Raw genomic sequence first — 22,065 nt, forward strand, 5'->3', positions numbered from 1 at the left:
ATAAAAGTTTACAGAAAACTTTCACACTTAAAGATTTCCTTGGTCTTACCAGCCTCATGTTCCTTGAGGGCTAGTAGTACACAGGCTGGCATTGGAATGGAGTAAACAGATTCACATTTGGAAAGCAGTCTAATGTGGAACTGTCTGTTTGACTTTCAGTGAAGTTTTAATGAGCAAGTTCTATGGCATAGTCATAAATAACTACAAAGCTCAAGCCAAAATTGTGAATGAACAAACCACGGTCACAGTTATGTTTTTCCATGGGGAGGAAAAATAAAGTCTGGAAACTGTGGATTCCTAAGCCTAAAGATTAGGAATTCATTGAATTTGGCTGTTAATAGCAAGAGTTTGGCTCTGGGACCTTTGCTTCCAACTAGTTCTGGTGTATGTATGCCCACTTGTGCCATCCCAAACTATTAAAAACTTGTGGTAATAATAAGAAATATTTATCAAAACATTAGCCCTCTTCTGCAATGAGACTTGTACTGTTGAAAAGATAATTTTTCTCTTTGTTTGATATCACCTTTCAGAAAATTATGAGAACAAATAATACAGCTGTCCTGGAACAGGCTGTGAAGTAGTTCTTTGTGTACTCAAAATCTATGTGCCAGTTCCTTTGTGTAATAGGTTACTGAACATTGGCTGAGGAGCAGTCAGTTGTTGTAGTTCAGCTGATGGATGCAAAGTCGCTAGACTCCAGTAACTTGCTGTGTATCTGGGAGTTAGCAATAGGAAAGATATAGTATGCTTCCGAAGTTGGAGCTTTACTGAGTAAAAGGACTGTGACATGTAGATTACCACTTTGTAAATCAAACTACACAGGTCCCTACTGAGCTACAATATTCATAGAAATGGTAATGTGTAGTACAGAGCTATGATGTATATTGCTATAAGCTGATGGAGCATGTGTTGACTCTACAGCATAGCTGGATTTTAAACAAAAGGCCTAGCACAAAGCACTCTTTGATCTACACTAATGTTTTTGACGTTGTACTGAGTGAAAGTGGCAAACCCTGAAGCTCTTTCTTTCCCATTTTCACTGAATTCTTAGTCATGCAAACTTTTCATTGATGGACATATTTCTGGAAAAGGGCATCCATTTTTTTTTTATTCAGAATCAGTAATATTAGAAGCTCTCGGGTCAGCATAGTTCTTCACATGTACACCCATCAGCATCCAAACTTTACTTGCCAACAAACAATACTTCTCTCCTTGTGTCTCTTCCTGTTGTTTTGTTGCCTGTACTCTCCTTCTTGGCCCTTCCATACCAAAACTTCAGCCTATGAATTGTAGGGTGGGGGGGGGGACATTTCAAAAACAAAAAAAAACCAAAATAAAACCAACAAAAAGATCAAACCACAAAACCACATGAAAACTGTCCCATTTCATCAGGTAATACCATATCAACTGGTTTTTGCTTGGCCTTCTGGAGCCCTGCAACCAGAGGCTCAGGAATGCTCATGACACAAAGACTTGGTGCAGGACACTGACCTGAAGAATGGCTTTGCACTTCCTGCTCCAAGCTGTTCCCAAGACACAGTGTGATCTCTGATGTAAATCTAATCTAATGTGTACAGGCTACATAGTGCCTCTGAGCCTTTAGATTTGCTAGGGATTTCTGGATGTGCTCTGGTGACATTACACATGCCCCTGAGATACCGAATATGGGAGTGATCCTACAGAGCAGTTCTGCCTCTAGTCCTGCTGGGGATTTCCTGTCTGTGGTGTTATTACAGTTTTTTGGCTCTTTTATGTTGTTTTATGTGAAGGACAGAAGGACAAGACAATACCTTCTGATTCGATACTCTTTGGCAGCAGTTCAAAAATATAAATGCAGTATTTTTTTCTTAAAAAGAGAAAAAGCCCACTGCCGCTTTATTACTTGACCTTTATATAGAATTATAATTACTAGCCAACATAGTTCTGCTGACAGGCCGTCTGGAAGTGTTAATTTGAGTTAAAGGAAAAAAGCAAGAAACAGAAACAACACTCTAATGTAGGCTCAAACATTCATATTTTTTTGTGTATAAGTAATTTTACAAACTTACTCTGATATTTTTTTTTTCAGTTCGTAGGAAGAAGTTTGTCTACTGGATTTGTTGTCTCTAACTAGAAAAGACATGCTTAAATGTAGAGACCGCAATTAGCGAGAAGATAGCCTAGTAAAGGAGAATCACAGTTGAGAGAGCTGGGATCCTTCAAGGTACATAGCTCAACCACACTTGCTTTACATGTTCCTTGGTGTATGTTGGCTCATCTTGTGTGTACTTGTTGCTAAATTGGATCTCCTGTTCTGGTATTCTGTTGCAATAACTTTGACATCTCTCACTTACTTACTTCCATTTTAACTTTTCTATAGCTCTCTGGCCTTTCTTTCTTTTCCCCAATATATAGAGGAAAAGGGCGGGGGAGGAATTATGATAAACTTTAGTGATAAAAGTAGCAAGTTTCTTAGTAATTCAAATAGGTTATTCAATGACTAGAGAGAGCTATTCTTGGCCTTTTCTGTTTGTGTTAACTTTTAGGTAAATGCATGTTTATCTAGATTCATCTAAAGCTGGTTTTAAGGTTTTCAGAGTTATGACAAAAGAGAGTAATTGGATATTAACTCCGTAAAATAAAAGAACTTAATGGCTGATGGCAAATATTGTGAAAATACCACCACTGTTTACCATGTAATGCCTTGTGATACTTCCAATAGAGACTTGCCTATTGTGGGCTGTGACCTGAACTAATAATATTGCTTTGCTCATCTCTGTTAAAATGTCAGGTATTTTTTTTTTTTTTCTTTAGAGGAATATCAATGTAAGTGAAGATGTTTTTCAGACTGCCTGTCTGACTAACTGGAATGGGTATTAAGTAAGATGAAATCCTTTCATTACAGAAAATGGATTGTACACAGAGATATGTGTGAAGATATTATTGTCATCTTTCCTTGCAGCGAGTTACTTGTGTAGGTCCTTGTTCTTTTTCCCTTCATCAAAGTTGTTAAATACAATGTTACTGTCTTCCCTATGTACTTATTTACAGCATTGAACACTGAAGTATTTGGTTTCAAGTTGTACTTGCCTCATGTTTAACTTAGAGAAAGAGAAGTTAAAAAGACTTACCCAATTTCCTGCCTGGTAAGGGAGACTTTTTTTTTTTTCCTTACATCTTTCCGTTTTCAGCTCCTTTTGAAATTTTTTGATGTTTCTAGGGGAAATAATGAATCTTAGCTGTAACTTCATAATGCTTAGCAGCCTTGTGTTAAATAGCAGAAAACCATGGTATTCTGTAGGCGTTTCTTCTGAGCAGCGTAGTATATGCTTGTACAACATAAGGTGCAAAATCTGCTTCTGTGTGGTTTTTTTTTTTTAACTTCTATTTTTCAACTAGTTGAAATAAAAGCCCTTTTATTTCTGATGTCCCCACACGGAGATTGGAGAGACACACGATCCCGCCTCCTCTCAGCGATTAAACCCTTTAAACTGGATGTTTGCATGTGGCTATGGTGTCGAGTGTAAATCAGACCAAAGCAGGGGAATTTCACTTGAATTAACTTATTGCCAATCAACACAACCCCCTGACTAGTACAGCCGCTGTGGGAAGTGTGGGGGAGGCCCAAACCGCCCTTACTTTTGGGGAGACCTGGGAGGCCGCTGGGTGCCGGCAGCGGTTTCCTCACGGCGCCGGTCAGAGCGGCTGCAGGCTCCTCAGGGGCCCCCTCGCGGCGGCCGCAGATCCCTCGGCGCCGCCCCGGCAGCGCGGGCTGGACTGGGCTCCCGTTTGCCTCAGGGCTGGCTGCAACCGGTTCGCGCCGGCGGGCAGCGCGCGCGCCCTGTAACGCACGCCCTTGAGGTACTGGGAGGTACTGAAGTGTGCAGCTGGCGTCTCCCCACTTGCTGCTTTATGTCTAGTGGCGCGGGGCGGGAGGGGAAGAAAAAAAAGAGGGGGGAAAAAAAAAAAGAGGGGGAAAAAAAAAAGGGCGGGGGGGAAAGGGGGGAGTTGTTCTTCGGTCTGATGGCAGCAGGGAGTCTCTGAAGAGAAAGCCCTCATAGCACATAGGGGGCATCGAGACAGGCACGGCCGCGACTGAGGGAGATCCAGAGTGAAGAGAGGTGGTCTGAAAACCCGGTGCTTAGTTTATCTTCAGAAACACTTTTGAAACCAAGAGACCGTGACCAGGAACAGGGATGCCCTTATTGTGAGTGTTTGAATCGAGACATGTGTTGGTGCAAGCGATGTCAAATTGGCTGTTTGGTTTATTTTAAGAAGTTGGGGGGAAGTGCTACACAGTCTGTCAGAAAGTAAGGGAAGTGTAAATATAGAGGAGTTTTACCTCACCACATTTTCATGGTAGCAAGTTGCATTAATACTGCTCTGAGAACCAATAAACATTTTTATATGGTGATTTTTCTGCATCACATAAAACCCCAAAATATAGCTCTGGAGTGCACCAACTTGCCACCTATTATTCAGTTCCTGAACCTCAAAAGCAAATTCTTTTCCAGGGAAGCTGCCTCTAAAATGCTTATTGCTAAAAATGTGACCACTAATCAGTTTGCTCTCATAATCCTGCTGTCTATATAAATCGGTGTGCTCCTTCCAGAAGGGAAGATTTTAAAGACTTTCACTGATACACACACATACATACATACATACATATATATATATATAAAAGCTGCCAACTAAGTGATTAGTCCAGTGGCTTTTTGCCCAAAATAATTTTAAGGTGGGAGGAGGGGGAGGAAAGGTAATCTTAAAATCTGTGATGTCCTGCGCTATCTCCTTATTTGAAGTATTTTCATAATGTAGTCCATGATGATATAAACTCCACCTTTCTAGAGATTTTTATATCTAACTGGGAAAATCTGCTTAAGATATGTTGTGAGAAAACTCATGCCTTGGCAAAAGGATTGACTCTAGTGCACGCGATGACAGATCTCTACCATTCCTAATCTGTGTCATGGAGAAAACTGGATAACCTGGCTAATGTGGCTCTATGCTTTCCCTCCCAGTACCATCAGATCTTCTGGTTGCATTGCAGATATTCTTAGTGCATTTCCATATGATCCACTTGCTAGAATGAAGAATTGGAACGAGCAATTCAATATAAATTGCTTTAAAAGCAGATTTTTGCATTGTGGTGATAATAAAGAAAAAATTTGGTATGTTCAAAGAGTGTGTCGTGAAGGCTCTAAAAACAAAGTGAATGAAGGAATCAAGCTGTGTATGCAGGTGAATAGGACTGGCTTCAGATTCCTTTTTTTTTTTTTTTTTTTTTCTTCCAGCCCCCCATGCCCCCCTCATGTATTTGCAGGTGACAATGTTGCACTTACGTTACTTTTTAGATCTTAAGATAATGTTCCTTGTTGGTAATTTTCAGGTTGATCTATTTGAACTGAGACAGAACTTTGTCTGCTGCTTCTCTTTATTCCCCATCCCATATATTTCTAAGGTATAGCTGTGTACAGTAAGGCTAAAATGAGAAAAACCCAGAACACAAAAGTAGCAGACTTCAGTTTGCATGAATAGCTACATATATATATATATATACACACACACACACATAATACCCTTTTTTATATACACATATATTTATAGAGTAATACAATAACTGTACTATAAAGTAATTTTATATTTTCTAAAATATAAAATGTCATTTACTATAGTAATGTAATATATGTCATATAAATATATGCTATATATGTTACATGTGTGTGTATATATATATTCAAGGCCAGGTTGGATGAGGTTTTGATCAGCCTGATCTAGTGGAAGGTATTCCTACCCAACCCCAGGGGGCTGGAAGCAGATGATCTTTAAGGTCCCTTTCAACCCAAACAATTCTATGCTACATAAAAAGGGGTATTGTCAAAGATAAAGACTTGTTTAAAATGAGATCCTCTCTCTGCAGAAAATAGAAAAGATGGGAAGAAATATACATTAAAAAGAAAACCCTGTGTGAATAAAAATGGATTTGTGCTTCAGACTGTACTTGAAGTGTGAGACCTAAACTACTCAGCAGTGCTTCCTCTTTGATTATTGGTTCTGCAAGAGCAGCTAACATGAATGAATGCTGCAGGTAGCGTCTGTTCCCACCTTTTCTAGTTTTAATTTTGCATTCTAGGACTGCGGTACATGCATCTGTAGATATGATCCTATGCTAATACAACCTGTTTTAATACATTGTTTGAAGTACTCTTTATTTCCTGTTCCTGGTTTCATGGCTGCTTAGATTTGTGACACCCAGCTTAATTCTGAGTTGGCTTTTACTATTGTAGTTAATTCATGCCTACATAAACCTGTTATAATGCAAAATGACAATGGGATCCTGAGTCCTCAAATGGTTAGTGTGAAAAACTTGTGATGAGACTGGATGTGTTGCTGAAGGACAGAGTGTATGTATTTACTTTCTGACCTATCACATAAATGCTGTCAGAATTTTGCTGTTAATTTGATATGTAGCGTTCCATTAAGTTATTCTCTGTACCAGGAGAATAATAACTAATGATGCCCAGACTCCTAGAATTGTAAAATAAGGACAGGCACTGTTTGGCAGAACAGAGAGTATACTTTACTACAGACAGGAACTGTTCATATTAATCAAGGGATATCTAGTCTGAAATTACTTTTAGCTAATGACTTCTTATTCTCAGGCTAACCGTATTACTTACAGGTAACGTGCTTTTCTAATTCTGATGATTGTTAATAATCAAAGGCTAGATGCATGAATTTGTCTTTCAGAAAGAGAACTGATACTCTTGATTGACCTTATTTTAAGATGTTCTTAGTGTTGAAATTATGATGTTAGGGGTTAGGAATGGGGTGGTGAAAGTTCATGGATTTGCCTTTTGATTTAAACCTTTACAAAGGTGGACACATGTGTAGGGAATGAGCTAAAAATTGTGAACTTAACTGTGCGTTTCAGAGCTTAATTATTTAGGACAGAATTTTGTGATGTACTTCTTTGGAGCCATCAGTAGTAGGAATAAATGAGTCATGCTTATTTCACCTTGAATACCTGCTGTTACTGTGATACTATTGGACATGGATGTGTTTCTAACAGAATCCTGACTGCTAAAATCCTCCTAATTTCTGCCTTGTTAAATATAAGCTAACAAGTTGAATGATGAAGAAATTTAAAATGGGGGACTTTACAAGACGCAATCTGTTTTCTTTGCAGTAATAACATATTTTGTAGAAGGCTAAAAAGCCGCGTTGCACGGTAGAAGCTGCTTTCCAGTGCTAAACAGACTTGAGCAACAGGAGGCTACTACTAGCAGGGAGTTCCTGTAGGGCAGGAGCAGTGTGCCGTTGTGGAACCAGTTTTAACAGCTTCCAGTTACATTGCTGTACTAATGAAGCATTGCGCAGGTTTCACAGGTGCTGCCAAGGCTGGTGTAAGGATGAGATGACGACTCCTTTAACTTATTGGTGGGCTGGTTTGAGGTTTTTTTTTCAAGCTGCTTCTAGTTCTCTGTGTCTGTTGCCAGCATCAGGGCCTAGTGCTTATTTATATACAAGTTCCCTCTTCCTGGTGGTATGTTTTTTGGGGGGTTTTGGCCATGAAGGTCACGTCTTCTGCTGATACTGCTTTTTTTCTGTGAGCAATGCTTTATGTGCTGTTTCAGGTGTGATGCTTTGTTCTTGTTGTGTGTAGTTCTCTGAAAGCAAGTTTTGGCTGACTGTCTTTGATGGGACTGAAATGTGGTTGGTGGTCTGCTTATGTACATCTATCCACTAAACATGAGGAAATAACATCTTAAAATCCAATTCAGTGTTGACATGGCAAAGAGAAAAATGATAGGACACAATGAGAGACTGCTGCCTTGAATACATCTAGTTCCATATACACACACTGGTATCTACCAGAGGAATTAAAGCAATTATAAATTGCTGTTTATAACTACAATACAAGTCTATGTGCAGACATTTATCTAAAATCCTATGTAAGGTATTAAAAAAAATATCCTTATAATAGTCCAAGAATGACAATTTTATTATTTCAGCATGTGTCGCTTAGACTTGTACCAAAATGACCAACATCACGAACTACAAGTAGTGTTACTTTGCTTGGTACAAGTTTGCCTAGGCAGCATCTCTGACCAGTTTTGAGCCTGGCTAGTGGCCACTGAAGCCAGTGGGGAAAAAACCCAAGTTAACCTCCCTGTACAACTCTGCTAATGTTGCCTATTAGTATGTATATACTTACATATATATTATGCATATATATATATACACATTTATATATTAAGCTTTGTATATATATGTTTTTAAGAAAACTGAAGTTGGATGGGTTGTTTTAATTGGTCATTAGGAGAAAGGTCTCTGACTTCAGGCACTATTTCAGATCTGTAGGTCTGCTTGCTGCCACACTGTCTCCATCATCTGCGAGGAAGTAGCTAGTGGGAAGGATTGAGAGACATGGGTGTATGCTTGCAGTCTTTGTGTAGGCGCATGGACTCATGTGCATACCACCTGTTTTAGTTGTGTATAACTGTAGTGTGAAAGCTATTAATTTCTTGGTGCCTCTGCACAGAGGCTCAGACAGAAGTTGCAGCAGAGGCTGTGGACATTGCCCTACCTGTTTTTCAGTCCCTCAAAGAAAAAGCCTCAAAGAGGTTATCATGATGGATTGCTGGTATATGTGGTTTTGTTAGTAACAGCGTGTCTTTGTTCTTCCATGTCAGTTGTCTTGTATTTGCCAGAGCAAAGAAGCCTTTAACCCTAAATAGGATTTTTTTTTTTGTAAAGGTGAAACATTTTGATGTTTCTGAAAGCTGCTTGCTTTGACTTAAGGCGATGCTTAGGGAGTCATTTACATGGTCAGCTGTAGTAGGAGATGCTGACTAAGCTCAACACTGTGTTGTGGCCTTTAATAAAAAGCAGCATCAACTAAATAGAAGGATTCATCAGTCCTGTCGTGGTTTTTACTAGGAAGTATGGTTGTACCCAGAAAGATGAATGAGAACACCAAAAACTGAACATCTGCCATTGAGCACCATAATCACCAGGTACACAGAGGAGCCATTTTGAGCAGGACCAGCCTGTACCATATCAGTTGCTGGGGCTCAACCTCTCTTGTAGTCATGGGTTTAGGCAGGCTCTGCTGTCCTGGGGGTACATTTGGTCCTCTGACAGACTGCCAGGTGCTTAAGGAGAGTACTTCCTCTTGTTGTCTACATTAATTTAGGCTTAAAGATTTCAGCTAATATTTAATCATAGACTTGAGACAGATTGTTTGGTTAAGATATTGGTGTGGCATCTTGTTGTTGTTCCTGGAGCGTAAGTAACCTCTAAGTAGGAGTTGATCATGGTTTTAAAGGCTCTCAGCCATAATATAAATGTGTGTTTTGTGGGAAGACAGCATGTAAAAAAGCTGCGTTTTTGTCAGGTTTCTAATTTATAGGGAACACTGACATGCAATAACCTAATTTATGTCTGTGTACATTATGTCACTGATCACAAGTAATGGAGTACAAGCAGATGCTTTGATCTGTACACGTAGAAATCATTAGTGGTCTGAGCTAATGGTGAAGTAGCTTTAGCTTGCCAAAGGGAAGCTGTTGATTTTGTGTTGGTAGCATAAGAAGGTAAATCTTGTGCCTGATGCTGAGCGGAAAGAGATAGCTGGTGTCCATGAAGTCTGTACTTCTACAGGCTGAAAGACTATTTTCTTGGTCCTTTACATGGTAGTATATAGCAGAGGAAAACTTAATCAGCAATTAAGATTTTATGCAGATGTGTTCATCTTTGATTAAGGGTGTCTTCTCCAAATGAAGATGGTGATAATTGGCTATTTCCAGTAAATCTGATTTTATATGATTATTTGTATTTAATGATTTTAAGTATCTTTGACAAAGAAAAAAATTATACTAGTAAAAAGTATTCCAGTTGTTAGTGAAGTCTGTGTATCATATGCTAAATGCTTAAAAAAACCCAACAACAGGAAGCTTGTTTTTCAAATCTTGGTGTGTCATGGGAGCAGAATACATACTAATATTTTCATACTTGGGTATTTGAAGTTTTCAGGCACAGTCTATCAAATATCTGTGATCTTTCTAAATCAGAGAATTCAGTAACGCTTAAATTGCCATTTTTTTTTTCTAAGCAGATTTTTCTCCCGTATTTCAACATACTCTTTCATTAGATGGATGGACTAAGAAGATTAAGTTTATTTCCAGGAGAGTTTAGGGGGTGGGGAGGAAAACAGGATGACACAGTCTCCAAAGCAATCTGGTGATAATACTGGATGGAGTGTGTGAGTGCATTACTTTGGTTGAAATACTTTTATGTACTCAGGACAATGTTAGTGGGATCTTGGGGGGAAAAAAACAGGGACATGCATTAGCAACAAGATCAGTTTGCTAGGAAAGATGCTGAGGACCACTCTGTGTCAATTAAGAGCAATTTGGAATGGCAAATATCTTAAATGATGGCTGACTCAGCTTGCAGAATGTAGGCAATAACCAAATGGCAGAATTTCACAAGTGGCTAAATCAAAAACATTCTGTCTTATCTGGTGACACAAACAGTGTTAATTTCCTGTGTAAAGTATTTTCTCCAAGAGAGATCCATCAATCTCAATTTTTTCTTCATATCTGAGAAAGCATAATTTTCTCACTGTTCCTGTCTCCTCCTTGTTCTTCTTGAGTCACGGATTAATCTTTTCCTTCAAATATTTTGCATTAATTTTCCTCTAGCGGTGTGAGTGAGTGGGAATGACTTCACCTTTTTTTGGTAGGATAGGTCCTCTCTGGCTTTCGCTGAGGAATATGCATTGATCTGTGGTAGGTAATACCCTAATGTAAGATGGGGCTAATTGAAAGAAGAGGAAGGGAGACTGCATGACTCCTTTTGGCGAAAATGGGGAGGCTCTCTTTCTCCTTTCTCCTTCTGTCTTGCCTCTGTAGTACAATAATGTTTGGATGCATCTCTTGGTCACCAGGTATAAAGGAAAAAGATGTGTACAGCATTTCAAATTAACAGAAAAATGAAATCATTTACCATGGAAGGAAGGATCCAGTACTTCAGTAACTTAGACATCAAGGGCCTTTCTTTAAATGTAGTGTAAAATGATCCTGAAATCATAATATACACTTGCTTTCTTTCATGAGAATGATTGCAATAACCTGAAGAATTACAATCATACTAAATCTATTTCCTCCAGAGTTCAAGTAAATTCAAAATAAATTAGGCTAAAAAATAACTCACTATAAACTCAGCAATGTTCAACCCAGATGACTCTGACCTGTGCAATAGTCCAAGAAGTTCAGGAATATGTAAACCCTATGTTCCTTATGCCATGAAATTTACTTAGTGGCCTTCATTATCTGCTGGAGTTGTGTGGTAGCCTGAGGAAAAGATGCCTTTTGAATTGTTGTTAATGAGTTGGCTTCAGAGATCAGTAGGAGAATGCCATGCCACCCTGGGCTGAAGAGGTCTGAGTTTCCCTGGATTTACTAAATTACTTTTTGTTTTTTTTTTTCTAGATTCCAGCCTATGGAGAGGTGCACATGAAAATAGGATAAATATGGCTTTTAAGGGCGAGGACCACTTAGATTCCCTTCCATTACCAGTTCAGCGGTGAGTGGTGCACTCTGTCATCCAGACTTGAGTGATTAAATGCTTCTAAGGCTGCAGTTGCACTTTGAGGATGCAAAGATGCTTAAAAACTCATTTTTAAACTCAGGTTTAGGTAATGTTCATACAAAATGTTGAGAATGAATGTGGAAATCTGGGATGTATTTCTCAAGGCATTTGCAAATTTGTATACCTGAAGTCTGGTAAATCATGACAGTGAATATGCAGTCATTTTAAATGGATGAACACGTTTGCAGTAGAGATGCGACTGTTATTTACTGGATCAGTTCTTTGTCATGATGGAAATAGCTGGAACTTGCTGCACTATATTCACAGTTTTCAGCTATCTTCAGAAATTTCTTTAACCTGGTGAACTTTCTTTAGGTGTAGCTATGGTAATGATACAAAGCTTGTAGCATAATCTCTCCAGTCTGTGGTGCCCTGGGGGGATACGAGACATTGGTGACTTTAATCAACAAGTTTTTAAAATCTGGCTGTTGGTCAGCATCTAGTAGCTGTATCTGTGTAGTATAGTTTCACTTCTAGCATAATAGAGGTTCCATGAAAATAATAAAAAAAAAAAGAGTAATGAATACAGCTTCTACATCCTCGGTGAACTACAGTCTTGATATGTAGCACAACTCTTCAGGTTCTTTTTTTTCCGGGGGGGTGTGTGTGTGTGTGTGTCTGCTGAATGCAGGAATAAAATCAGAAATAAAAAGGATTGAAACTTCAGTCTTGCTCCTAGTCTTCTTTGTTCAGGTCAGATTGTAATTCTTTATCATAATTAACTTGCTGCTGACATGCAACCTCAAAATGAAATGCTTTTCTTCATTGGGAATTTGGTATTTCTCTACATTCCCCTACCAGAGTCTTCCAGCTGATACTTTGGTAATGCCATGAAGTTCACAGTCACAGTAAAATCATAAGTATATTGTCTTCTGGAAGAAATACTGTGTGGAGGAACATGGTTTGGGGATCTCGGGTGCCAAGCTAACTGGTACTGTTCATTAGATTCTGGCCACAACTTGCCTTGGAAATAAGTGAGTCCTAGGAGCCTTGAATACCCCAGCATGGAGTGGACTAGCATAAACAGCAGTGAGGTATCCTGCCTTGTTTCATTTTCTTCCATGGGATGGAGCCATGGAATATCACTTCAGATGCACACAGTAGTGAAGACAGACTAATGACTTTGCTATGCAAATGCTCAGGCTAACCCAATGGTCAGATGAGGTGACAGACATAGGGGTTGATTGCTTGGTGATAATTAATGGGTTCCAGAAGTTGAATCCTGGATCAAAAGTCAAAGTAGTTGTTAATGCTAACTTCTATGCCAAGAACTTAGGCTGCAAAATGGACCAGTAAAGCCACTTATTACAGTAGCAAACTAGCTGCAAAGGGAACCAAAGGCAGTAGGTTCTGTGGGTGACAAGGGCTGATCCAGGTTGGTGGTGCAAATTTTGTCTCCCAATACATAAAAGGAGAAATTAGCTGCAGGCTCTCTATGCTAACACCTAGAAATGTGGAGTAAGAGTAATGCATGCAGCACTCAAAGGTAACAGCAACACAGAACTGAAAAGCCTTGAATTTTGTAAGCTAGAGATTTCTGGAAAAGGAAACTGTCTGCAGGTCAGTTCTACTGCATTCAGGGAAGCAGAACTCTGCCATGCTATGTGAACAAAACCATGCCACCTTACTTTGACTCTATGCTACCATGTATCTTACTTAGCACAAGCAGTGATCTGGCCCAGGCCTTACAGCAAACACTACGCTCTGGCAAACAGCTTGGCTCAGCAGGGCAATTCTATATAGTGAAACTTAAAAATAAATAAATATCCCCTCACCTTCAAGAAAATAAAAAGCTCTTATTTTCTGTTGTTATTTTTAAAGAGAATCCTTTTTCCCTTTGAGTTATTTATGAGAAAGCCCATGTAACAAGATGGGCAGGCTGAAGTTGTCAGTGGTGATGCAGGTGAAGGCACAGGTAGGCAGGAACTGAAAATGAGGAAATATGTTTTTAACCTAAGAATTTTGCAGAAATAACACAGTATGGACTAGATCAATAAAGCCCAGGAATTGTACAAAATGCTTCTCTTGATTATTTTTTTTTTAAACAGTCAACATAATAGCTTTTCCAAAGAAATGGAATTTATGTGAGATTAAGTTGTTTCACTGGGTTGGAGAAAGGAGTGATATGAATCCTATAGGGATTTTCAAAGGATTAAGTCAGGTTTCAAAAGAGTTAACAAGATTCAAGTATTATGTATTTATTGTCCCTGTAGCCAAACATAGGATGTATGCCTGTCTAAGGATTCCAGGTCATACTTCTGCTTTTTCTGAGAGGGACTTGAATTCACTTAAGGGCATACACTGTTGTGTCCTGTCACAAGAAAAAGGTAACACAAATCCAGCTGAGGTTAGTCCTGTGTAGCACCACAACTATGTCTGGCTTCATATTTACGTCAGAATCTTTCAGGAGTAAAAGCAGACACATCTCCAAGCAACAGTATCTGATACATAGGAAAAGTGTACCATACACATATAAACTGATTCCAAGTGTTTCCACAGCAGCTATTAAAGTCAAGTTATCTTGGTTGTATAAGGAATTTAGAGCTGGGGACTGAAACCAAGTCTCTATGCTGCATGAATCATTTACACTCTTCTCTCACCTCAGATTTTGTGGGAAATCACAGCTTGTATTGGAAAGTCTCTAGGGTATTGAGTCACTGTGCTAGTGGTTTTCTAACATACTGTCAGACCTGCTTTCTCTAATTGACATCTAGACTGCTATTGATACAGTATTTAAAACTATATCCTGAGGAAAAAACAATAATTGTAACAAACTTTATTTTTTGTTTCAGCACGTTAGGAACTTAAAATTAGTGATGGTTTTGACTCTTAGGAGTGAAAAGAGTTGGAAGTGGATCACTTTTCTAAAGAATTGATCTAGTTACTCTCAAAAATCTGTCAGTAGTCCTACACAAAGCACTTTACAGGACCATAAAAAATAATCTGTTGCCCTAAGTGATGGCCAGTTCACTACTGCCTGTGAAGTGTGGATATATTCCTTAGAGATGTGTGTATCCCTGTTCTACAGTAGTTATTTTAGTATAGCTTTTGAAAAATGTCATGACTCTTTCTTTCCTCACATCTTTCTATTGGTATTGTTTTTCCATATTTCTGGTGAGGTTTTTCCAGATGGGAGAGCCAATGTAAAAGAAGCTGCCTTTCTTTTCTTCTCCCCCTGCCCTGTCTAATGAAAGTTCATTGGCCTTTTGTTTTCTTAAAGTTAAAATTGTAAATTACACAGGGTTTTTGTTGTGATCATGGTTTCTTGTACTTTCTATATGGGATGGTAAACTAAAGTCAACATTTGGAGCGCTGAATCTGAAGTCATTCAGCTAAAGAAAAAGTACTCATAACAAGAAGTGAAATAGGACACTGTTTTTGCTTCTTAGATTACATGTTCAGTTCAGTGTTGCACCTGTGAGAAATACAGTATGATTAGACATTTTTGAAAAAGCAATAAAGGAAGTTCTTGTACAGAAATCAGGTAAAAACCCCATTGCCACTGCCACCACCAAAAAACCCCAAACAATATCAAAATCAACCAAAAACCAAACCAAAAATCCCAAACTGATAAAACCCCTTATCTTGCTGAAAGATGTTGAAATTTAGACTATATATCTTGGAGGTACTCTGGAAAATGAAGTGGGTGTGGGGCAGAGAGAATTTGTCTTCCTTATCCTCAAAAATACAGCACTGCTAGACTGTTTAATACATTGTCTAAACATCCTTACAGCTTCAAAAATGAATGATGATACTGGAAGTTATAATTTCAACTTCCATACAAACCAAGGGCAATGCTGATTCTTTAAAGGTTTGGGGTTTTTTTTTGTTTATAAAAGGCCAATACTTTGTGTATGAGGACTAGTAAGTTTAACCTAATAGTTGTCTAAATTAGTTCATTTTTCCTGTTTTTAATACTATTATTTTGTTATTTTCTGATGGAAGTTTACATCAACATTGGGATATAGATGCGAATTTTTATCACTGCTTCAGATGGAGGTGAGGCAGAGAAAGAAGGCAAACCTTTCAAATATAGGTACTTGTGGTTAAGTCCTCTGTAGCATTTCATCTCTCAAAATCACTTCCTTGATTTGATAACCTAAAGCTGGAAAAGTTTGCCATAATGGACTTCTGTGGCAGAGCCAAAAATAGAATCTAGCTTTCCTGTCTCCCGGTTCTTAACCAAAAGACAGTCCTTCCTCCTTTTGTTACTTTCTTCCTTTTTTTTTTTGTTGAACTAAAGAACATTGTCCTATGAAAGAACAATGAATGAGGTCATGCCATGCATATTTATAGCCCTGCATTGCTCTTTAAAAGGTACTATGTATCTGCAGGTGTTCTGGTAACTTCTGTAGAGGATCTACTTGGGTGTCCTGTTATGTAAGTTCAGATTAACATGTCCTCTGTTATTAAGTATATCAGTGTCAGAATATCTGTCAGCTTTTAAGAAATCTTTCCAGTATGCCTTTTGGGTTTTTTTAGCCTACTTCTTACTCATCTTAAGTTTTTCTATTTATTGCAGTTTTATTTTTGTATATCTGCATGGTAGGTAGTGGGACAGCTGGAGATCTCTTCACTGTGCATGCATGCTGTCTCTGGTGAAAGGAGCTGTACAAGCTGTAGTGACTATATCTGGTCTGTACACTATGTAAGACATGATGGAAATTACTGAACATGGGAGATTCATAAAATTACTTCAAAAATCCTGTCATAGGCATGACTTTACAATGAAAGCAAGAACATGGTTGATTTAACAGAAGTATGTCTTTTAAGTCCAGGTAGAATTATAACCATCTTGCCTCAAACTCAAGTACCCTGAAATAGATGGAGTAGTTAAAAAATACCACCACCACCACCCGCCCCCCCCCCGCCCCAAACCAAAAAACAACCAAAACCAAACCAAGAACAACAAAACTCCCCCAAAACCAAACAAAAAGCCCCACGACCAAACCCAGTAGCTGGTATTTGCCAGTGTAATTCACAAAAATCGATGTGCTCTTCAAGTTCAGATTTGAAACATTTTCAGAAATAATAGTTTGTGCTGAGGAATGTGTTTCTCTAACATGCAGCAAGAACAGGGCCTTAGGAAGGTCTGTGCAAGAAGCCTTCACACAGCTGAGATGGCAACATAGCAACAGACCTATTGCAAGGCTTACACTGCGATGGCTCTTGAGTTAACAGTAGCTTAAGGTACTGAGACCTAGTTTGGAATTGACAGATAAAGTTTGCTGAAGGGTGAGACTTGAAATACAAGCAAGAGAAATTCAGAATTTCTATGCTGCAGAAACTGCATTGGATTCCACTTGTTTCTCTGCCAAATTAGGGTGACAGACTTGCAGAACTTTATGGAACATATGGGCATATGAGATGAAAAACATAGCACTGTAAAATGGATTTTTTTTTAATAACTGAAACTGCATTTCTCATGCAAGGAAACCCAACACGTGGCAAAATATTCCTAGGAAGGAAGATGTATGGTTAAAAACAAATAAAAAATCTTTGTAGAGTAAGATACGTTTCTACCTGTTCAGGAACTGAATTGTTTCAAGGACTATTCACATCAGATTTTGCTTCTGGAGCTTCCTGTGGCTGAGAAGAGGTCTTTTGATAACAAACTGAGTTTGAGGTATAAGATATGTGAAGAGCCTTTCAACATATTTAATCTTGTGTTCAGAAGTTTTTTATTAAGAAATAGAACTCCAAATAAGGCTGTCAGAAAAAGAATGAATCCACCTACTGGGTTTCTATCCCTAGAGTGTCTAAAATTTCACAAATACTTGGTGATTTAGTTCTCAAGAGTTGAAGGCAGGGAAATTATGTTATCCAGTCATAAAAATTGAGTCTTGGCCAAAATTGCACAGATATTTTCCTTTTTATTCGGCTAGTCAATGATTCTTGCCCCTTGTATTCTGTATGTGATGGGAATCTAGGTTTTGATGCCACCTGTTCATCTGGCCTGAGTTCAAGTGAAGCTCTGGTTTTGACTGAATTTTGGGCAGCAACTTGTTTGGTTGCATGTCAGTTCATTGAAACATTTCCTTTTCGGTTAGCTACCTATTTTCTTAGATATGAACCTCTCAGCTAAATGATTCTTAGGGATTAGGCTTCTGTAATTCCCATTTAACTCATTCTGGTCTATTTTTTTAAACTATCTGTTCTTGTTACCTTTCTACTTTGTATCTGCATGGCTTCTGCACTTAGTTACCACTTCTGTTACTAGTGCCTGTCCTCACAAAATTTGCCTTTTTCATTTTATTTTTAATAGCACTTGACTCTTCAAGAATGAGCAATCCATTTGTAAGTATGCACAACTGTTAAGACTGTGCTTAAGTTCATAATTAATTATAAAATCATGTTTAAGTACAAGTGCTGTAAATGCTTTGTCTAATCGGTGATTGTATACATCCTTACACTTTACAGACACCTTCTCTAAGGGCTGAATTCTTTCTATTTCACGGTTTCCTACAGTATCTGCCGCTGTTTTTCAGTGGCTTGTTCTGTATTTCTGGCTTTTCCCACCTACATCTGCAAAACTAAACTTCCTGTCTGACAAGCACTCCATGCAAAGTAGAAAACAACAGTTGTAGTTCCTGTTTGTATTTTACAGGCTACTTGCTGTGTATAGAACTTGCCCTGCTAATTTGAATCTTACATTCCTGTAGCAGGTTTGCATGGCAAGATTTTGGTAGTGGAGGGCGAGCTATAGGGGTGGCTTCTGTGAGAAGGTGTTAGAAGCTTCCCCCATGTCCACTGAAGCCAATGCCAGCCAGCTCCAAGATGAACCCACTGCTATCCAAGGCTGAGCCCATCAGTGACAGTAGCAGAGCCTCTGGGATAACATAATTTAAAAGGGAGAAAAAATAATTTTGCACCAGCAGAAGAGAGGAGTGAGGATATGTGTGAGAGAAACGGCCCTGCAGACCCCCAGGTCAGTGCAGAAGGAGGAGCAGGAGGTGTTCTAGGCACCGGAGCAGATTCCCTGGCAGCCTGTGGTGAAGACCATGGTGAGGCAAGCTCTCCCCCTCTGCCTATGGAGGTTAATGGTGGAGCAGATCACCTGCAGCCTGTAGAGAAGCCCATGCCAGAGTAGGGGGATGCCCAAAGAAGGCTGTGACCCACGGGAAGCCTGTGCTGAAGCAGGCTTGCTGACGGGACTTTTGGGCCCTGTGGAGAGAAGAGCCTAGGCTGGGGCAGGTTTGCTGGCAGGGCTTGTGACCTTGTGAGGGACCTGTGCTGGAGCAGTCTGTTCCTGAAGGAACTGCACCCTGTGGAAGGGACCCACGCTGGAGCAGTTTGTGAAGAACTGCAGCCTGTGGGAAGGATAGTTCATGGAGAACTACTGTGGGAGGGACCCCATGCTGGAGCAGGGGAAGAGCGTGAGGAGGAAGGAGCAGCAGAAACAACATGTGACTGTAATCCCTGTTCCCCTGTGCCGCTTCGTGGGGGGGGGGGGGGGAGGTAGAGAAATTGGGAATTGTCAGTCCTGGGTTGGGGGAAGGTGTTTTTCCAAATTGAATGGTAATAAATTAAACTAATTTCCCCAAGTCAAGTTTGTTTTGCCAGTGATGATAATTGCTGAGTGATGTCTCTGTCTTTATCTCAACCCATGAGCCTTTTGTTGTATTTTCTCTCCCCTGGCTGGTTGAGGAGGCGAGTGATAGACCAACTTTGGTGGGCACCTGGCATTCAGCCAGAGTTAACCCACCACAATTCCCTATAATCAGTTTTATTTGGATGATGTCAGGAACTTGTATTTTGTGGCTGTTCTAAAGCATTCGGATAAAGATTGTAAGAAACTATAGAGGAAAAAAATGAATGTTATCTATAATACAAGAGCTAGAACTGAAGATTTGCAGAGTTCTAAGTTCAATGTGCTTACGAATGACTCTGTGAATCACTGCACTATAAATTTTTAAAAACCATTCAAGAATGGAATGCTTGCTGGGGAATTGAATTTCTTTAAAAAAAAACAAAACACAACACCTCTTTTTGCAGTAAGCTGTAGGAGAAGAGTACTACAGAGAAAGTGCTCTGCCAATAAAGCAATAAAGTTACTTTTGGGTGACAAGGAATAAATTCAGTTATTGCATAGCTCAAGACACTAATGATGCCTCATTTAATGACCTTGTATTCTTTTCATTTCACTTTGTTACCTATAACAATTCTGCAAAAAATTTTATAGCTTTAGAAAGGCAGCTTGCTTTACTACGGAGTATATCTGATTTTAGTGATTTATATTCCACCTGTAACCAAACTGAAAGCTGGGTTGTTTGTGGGAGTTTTGATGGTGGTTAACGCAGATTTTGTGTATTCATATGGCCCCTCTGGGAAGGATTTTCAGGTATGCTAGCAGACTGAATCCAAAGGACGAGGTTAGTAAAGTGGTGACTATTGATTTGCCATCACTTGGGTGGCATTCATGAGGAATATGAAATCAAGAGATATCTTTTGGTTTTGTTTTGAATCCCTGGATAAAATGTCTCTTCCTACATCCAGGATGTTAAAATGCAGGTCAGCAGTTTAGCTTGCAGGCAGTAAAATAATTGCATTTCAATTGCACACCCCAAAAATGGATAAAAGTACAAGTCTGCCAGAATACAAGATGTTTCCTAACTTTTTCATTCTGATAGTTTTATCACTGTATCTTTATATTCAGTTGTATAGCATGCTATGGAAACATACTATATTGCTTCCCAGAGCTATGCTGTAAAATATTTTATGTTGAACTATAGAAGTCATAAAAGAATTCTGGCTTTTAATCTGAAGACAATTTGAATAATTCTCTATTATAGTAATTGTGAAATTATGATGACTTTAAAATGTGAACAAATAGATGAATTTAAACAATCTGTTCAACTGGCCTCACTAGACCTTTTTTTCATGAAAGTTGGGACTGCATATTTGTGGCTTACTGTTAGTTGTGAACTTTTAAAGTGATTAAGTATCATCTTTCATCCTTACAGACAGTTAAGAGTTTTATCTTTAAACCCTCTTGTCAGGGTCAGTAACATGTTTCGTAGTATGTGGCATACAAGCACTGTAAAGAGGTCAAGCTCCTGCTGGTGTAAGCTTAACCATAGAACTTTGGCTGATTATTTTCAGAATGCATTTTTTTGAAATGTGGGAGTTTATAGATAAAGTTTATAGAAAACTCTTTTTGTGTGTTAGAGAAATTGCAGTCCCTGTTCGCCTGACAAATGTCCTGTGTTTGGGACTTGGTATCCTTTTCAGAAAGTACCCTCAAATTAATGTCTGAAATAACAGCAACAGGACTTGCCTGAATGTTAGGTTACCTTATCTGCTAGATATAGATGATGCTTTCTGACCGTATCTTCACAACTATTGCATGAAACTTTTATTGTGACATCAAATCAGTAATCCTGACAATTTTACACCCTTTAGCTAGTTCTTCCAGCCGTTTTTTTATGGCTTTGACTCTGTGGTTTGTGCTTCTGCAAATTTTCCCTAGTACTAGCCAGACCTTTGCAAAGAATTCGTGTGTTGTTTGTGGTTGGCTATGTTTACTTGCATTCCAATCTTCATCATACTTGTTTTTCTGTAGCACATTTATGAAGAAATGCTGATCAGGGTTACACGTTATTCTACCATTCCTGTTGGATGTCTGTGCTCTGTTTTCAGCAGACAGTCTTGCTAGTTATGTGTTTAAGTTTTTATCTTGCATGTGGGAGTAGTCTGTCTTGTTTGTGAATTTAACAATGTGAATGATGCATTAATTGACACAAACGCTTTGATTTCTTTTTGTCTACCAAATATTTTTACTGCAATTTGATATTTATCTTTGTGAAGTCTATGTGTATAGTAATGTGGATGGATTCTTGGAATTTTGGGATGTATCAGCTGTACTATGTGAAGCTCATGGAATTTTTAAATTGTAAAGTGATTGTATTTATATTGTCATCTTTGTTTTTTAATTCAGAATTTTATTTCAGCATTGTCTGTCTATTATTATAATGATTTACACTTTATACCTGTTTTAGTGTTAACAGTCTTCCTTTTTTGTTCACAGGTTGTGTCCCACATGCGTGCAGACACACACATACCCCCCTAAAAAAAAAAAAAAAAGGACAAAATTCAAAACCTGAAACTGTCTAGTTTTGGTACAATCTTAAGTAAAGTATCCAGGCATCTTGCTTATTTGCTGCAAAGCCTTAGGAAAAACCTCCCAGATCTACCATGAAAGTTAAATGGCTCTTTTTGGTTGAGTTGTTGTTGGGCAATAATGTTATGTAACAATGTTTCCGCTGTTGATAGCTGGTAGGAGCCACATTCTTGGATTCTGTATTGTCTGTGTGTTTCCTGGCATCGAAGAATACTATGCCTGAACTGCAAGCATATTCTTTCTGAACCCAGTGTGTTAGTTGTGGGGAAGGGATATGCAGAAGGAACCTCTCCCAGCAGCTATATGGC

General features: G+C 38.8%; 1 protein-coding gene across 7 annotated transcripts in view; it reads left to right on the forward strand.

Moving 5' to 3' along the window:
* INSC (INSC spindle orientation adaptor protein) overlaps positions 1-22,065 on the forward strand; it is a 138,376-nt gene that overhangs the window by 31,315 nt on the left and 84,996 nt on the right. For 3 of the 7 annotated variants that reach the window (XM_056354826.1, XM_056354828.1, XM_056354823.1), the window contains exon 3: positions 11,478-11,571. The exons of 1 other annotated variant lie outside the window; for it this stretch is intronic. In XM_056354826.1, coding sequence (XP_056210801.1) covers positions 11,519-11,571 — 53 coding nt within the window. In that variant the 5' untranslated portion in view covers positions 11,478-11,518. Of the gene's footprint in view, positions 1-2,068; positions 2,204-3,030; positions 3,126-4,005; positions 4,187-11,477; positions 11,572-22,065 lie in introns of those variants that run through there. 3 more of the 7 variants (XM_056354825.1, XM_056354824.1, XM_056354827.1) reach the window with 3 other exon arrangements.

This window comes from Falco biarmicus, chromosome 10, assembly GCF_023638135.1.
Source record: "Falco biarmicus isolate bFalBia1 chromosome 10, bFalBia1.pri, whole genome shotgun sequence".
Taxonomy (NCBI): Eukaryota; Metazoa; Chordata; class Aves; order Falconiformes; family Falconidae; genus Falco; species Falco biarmicus.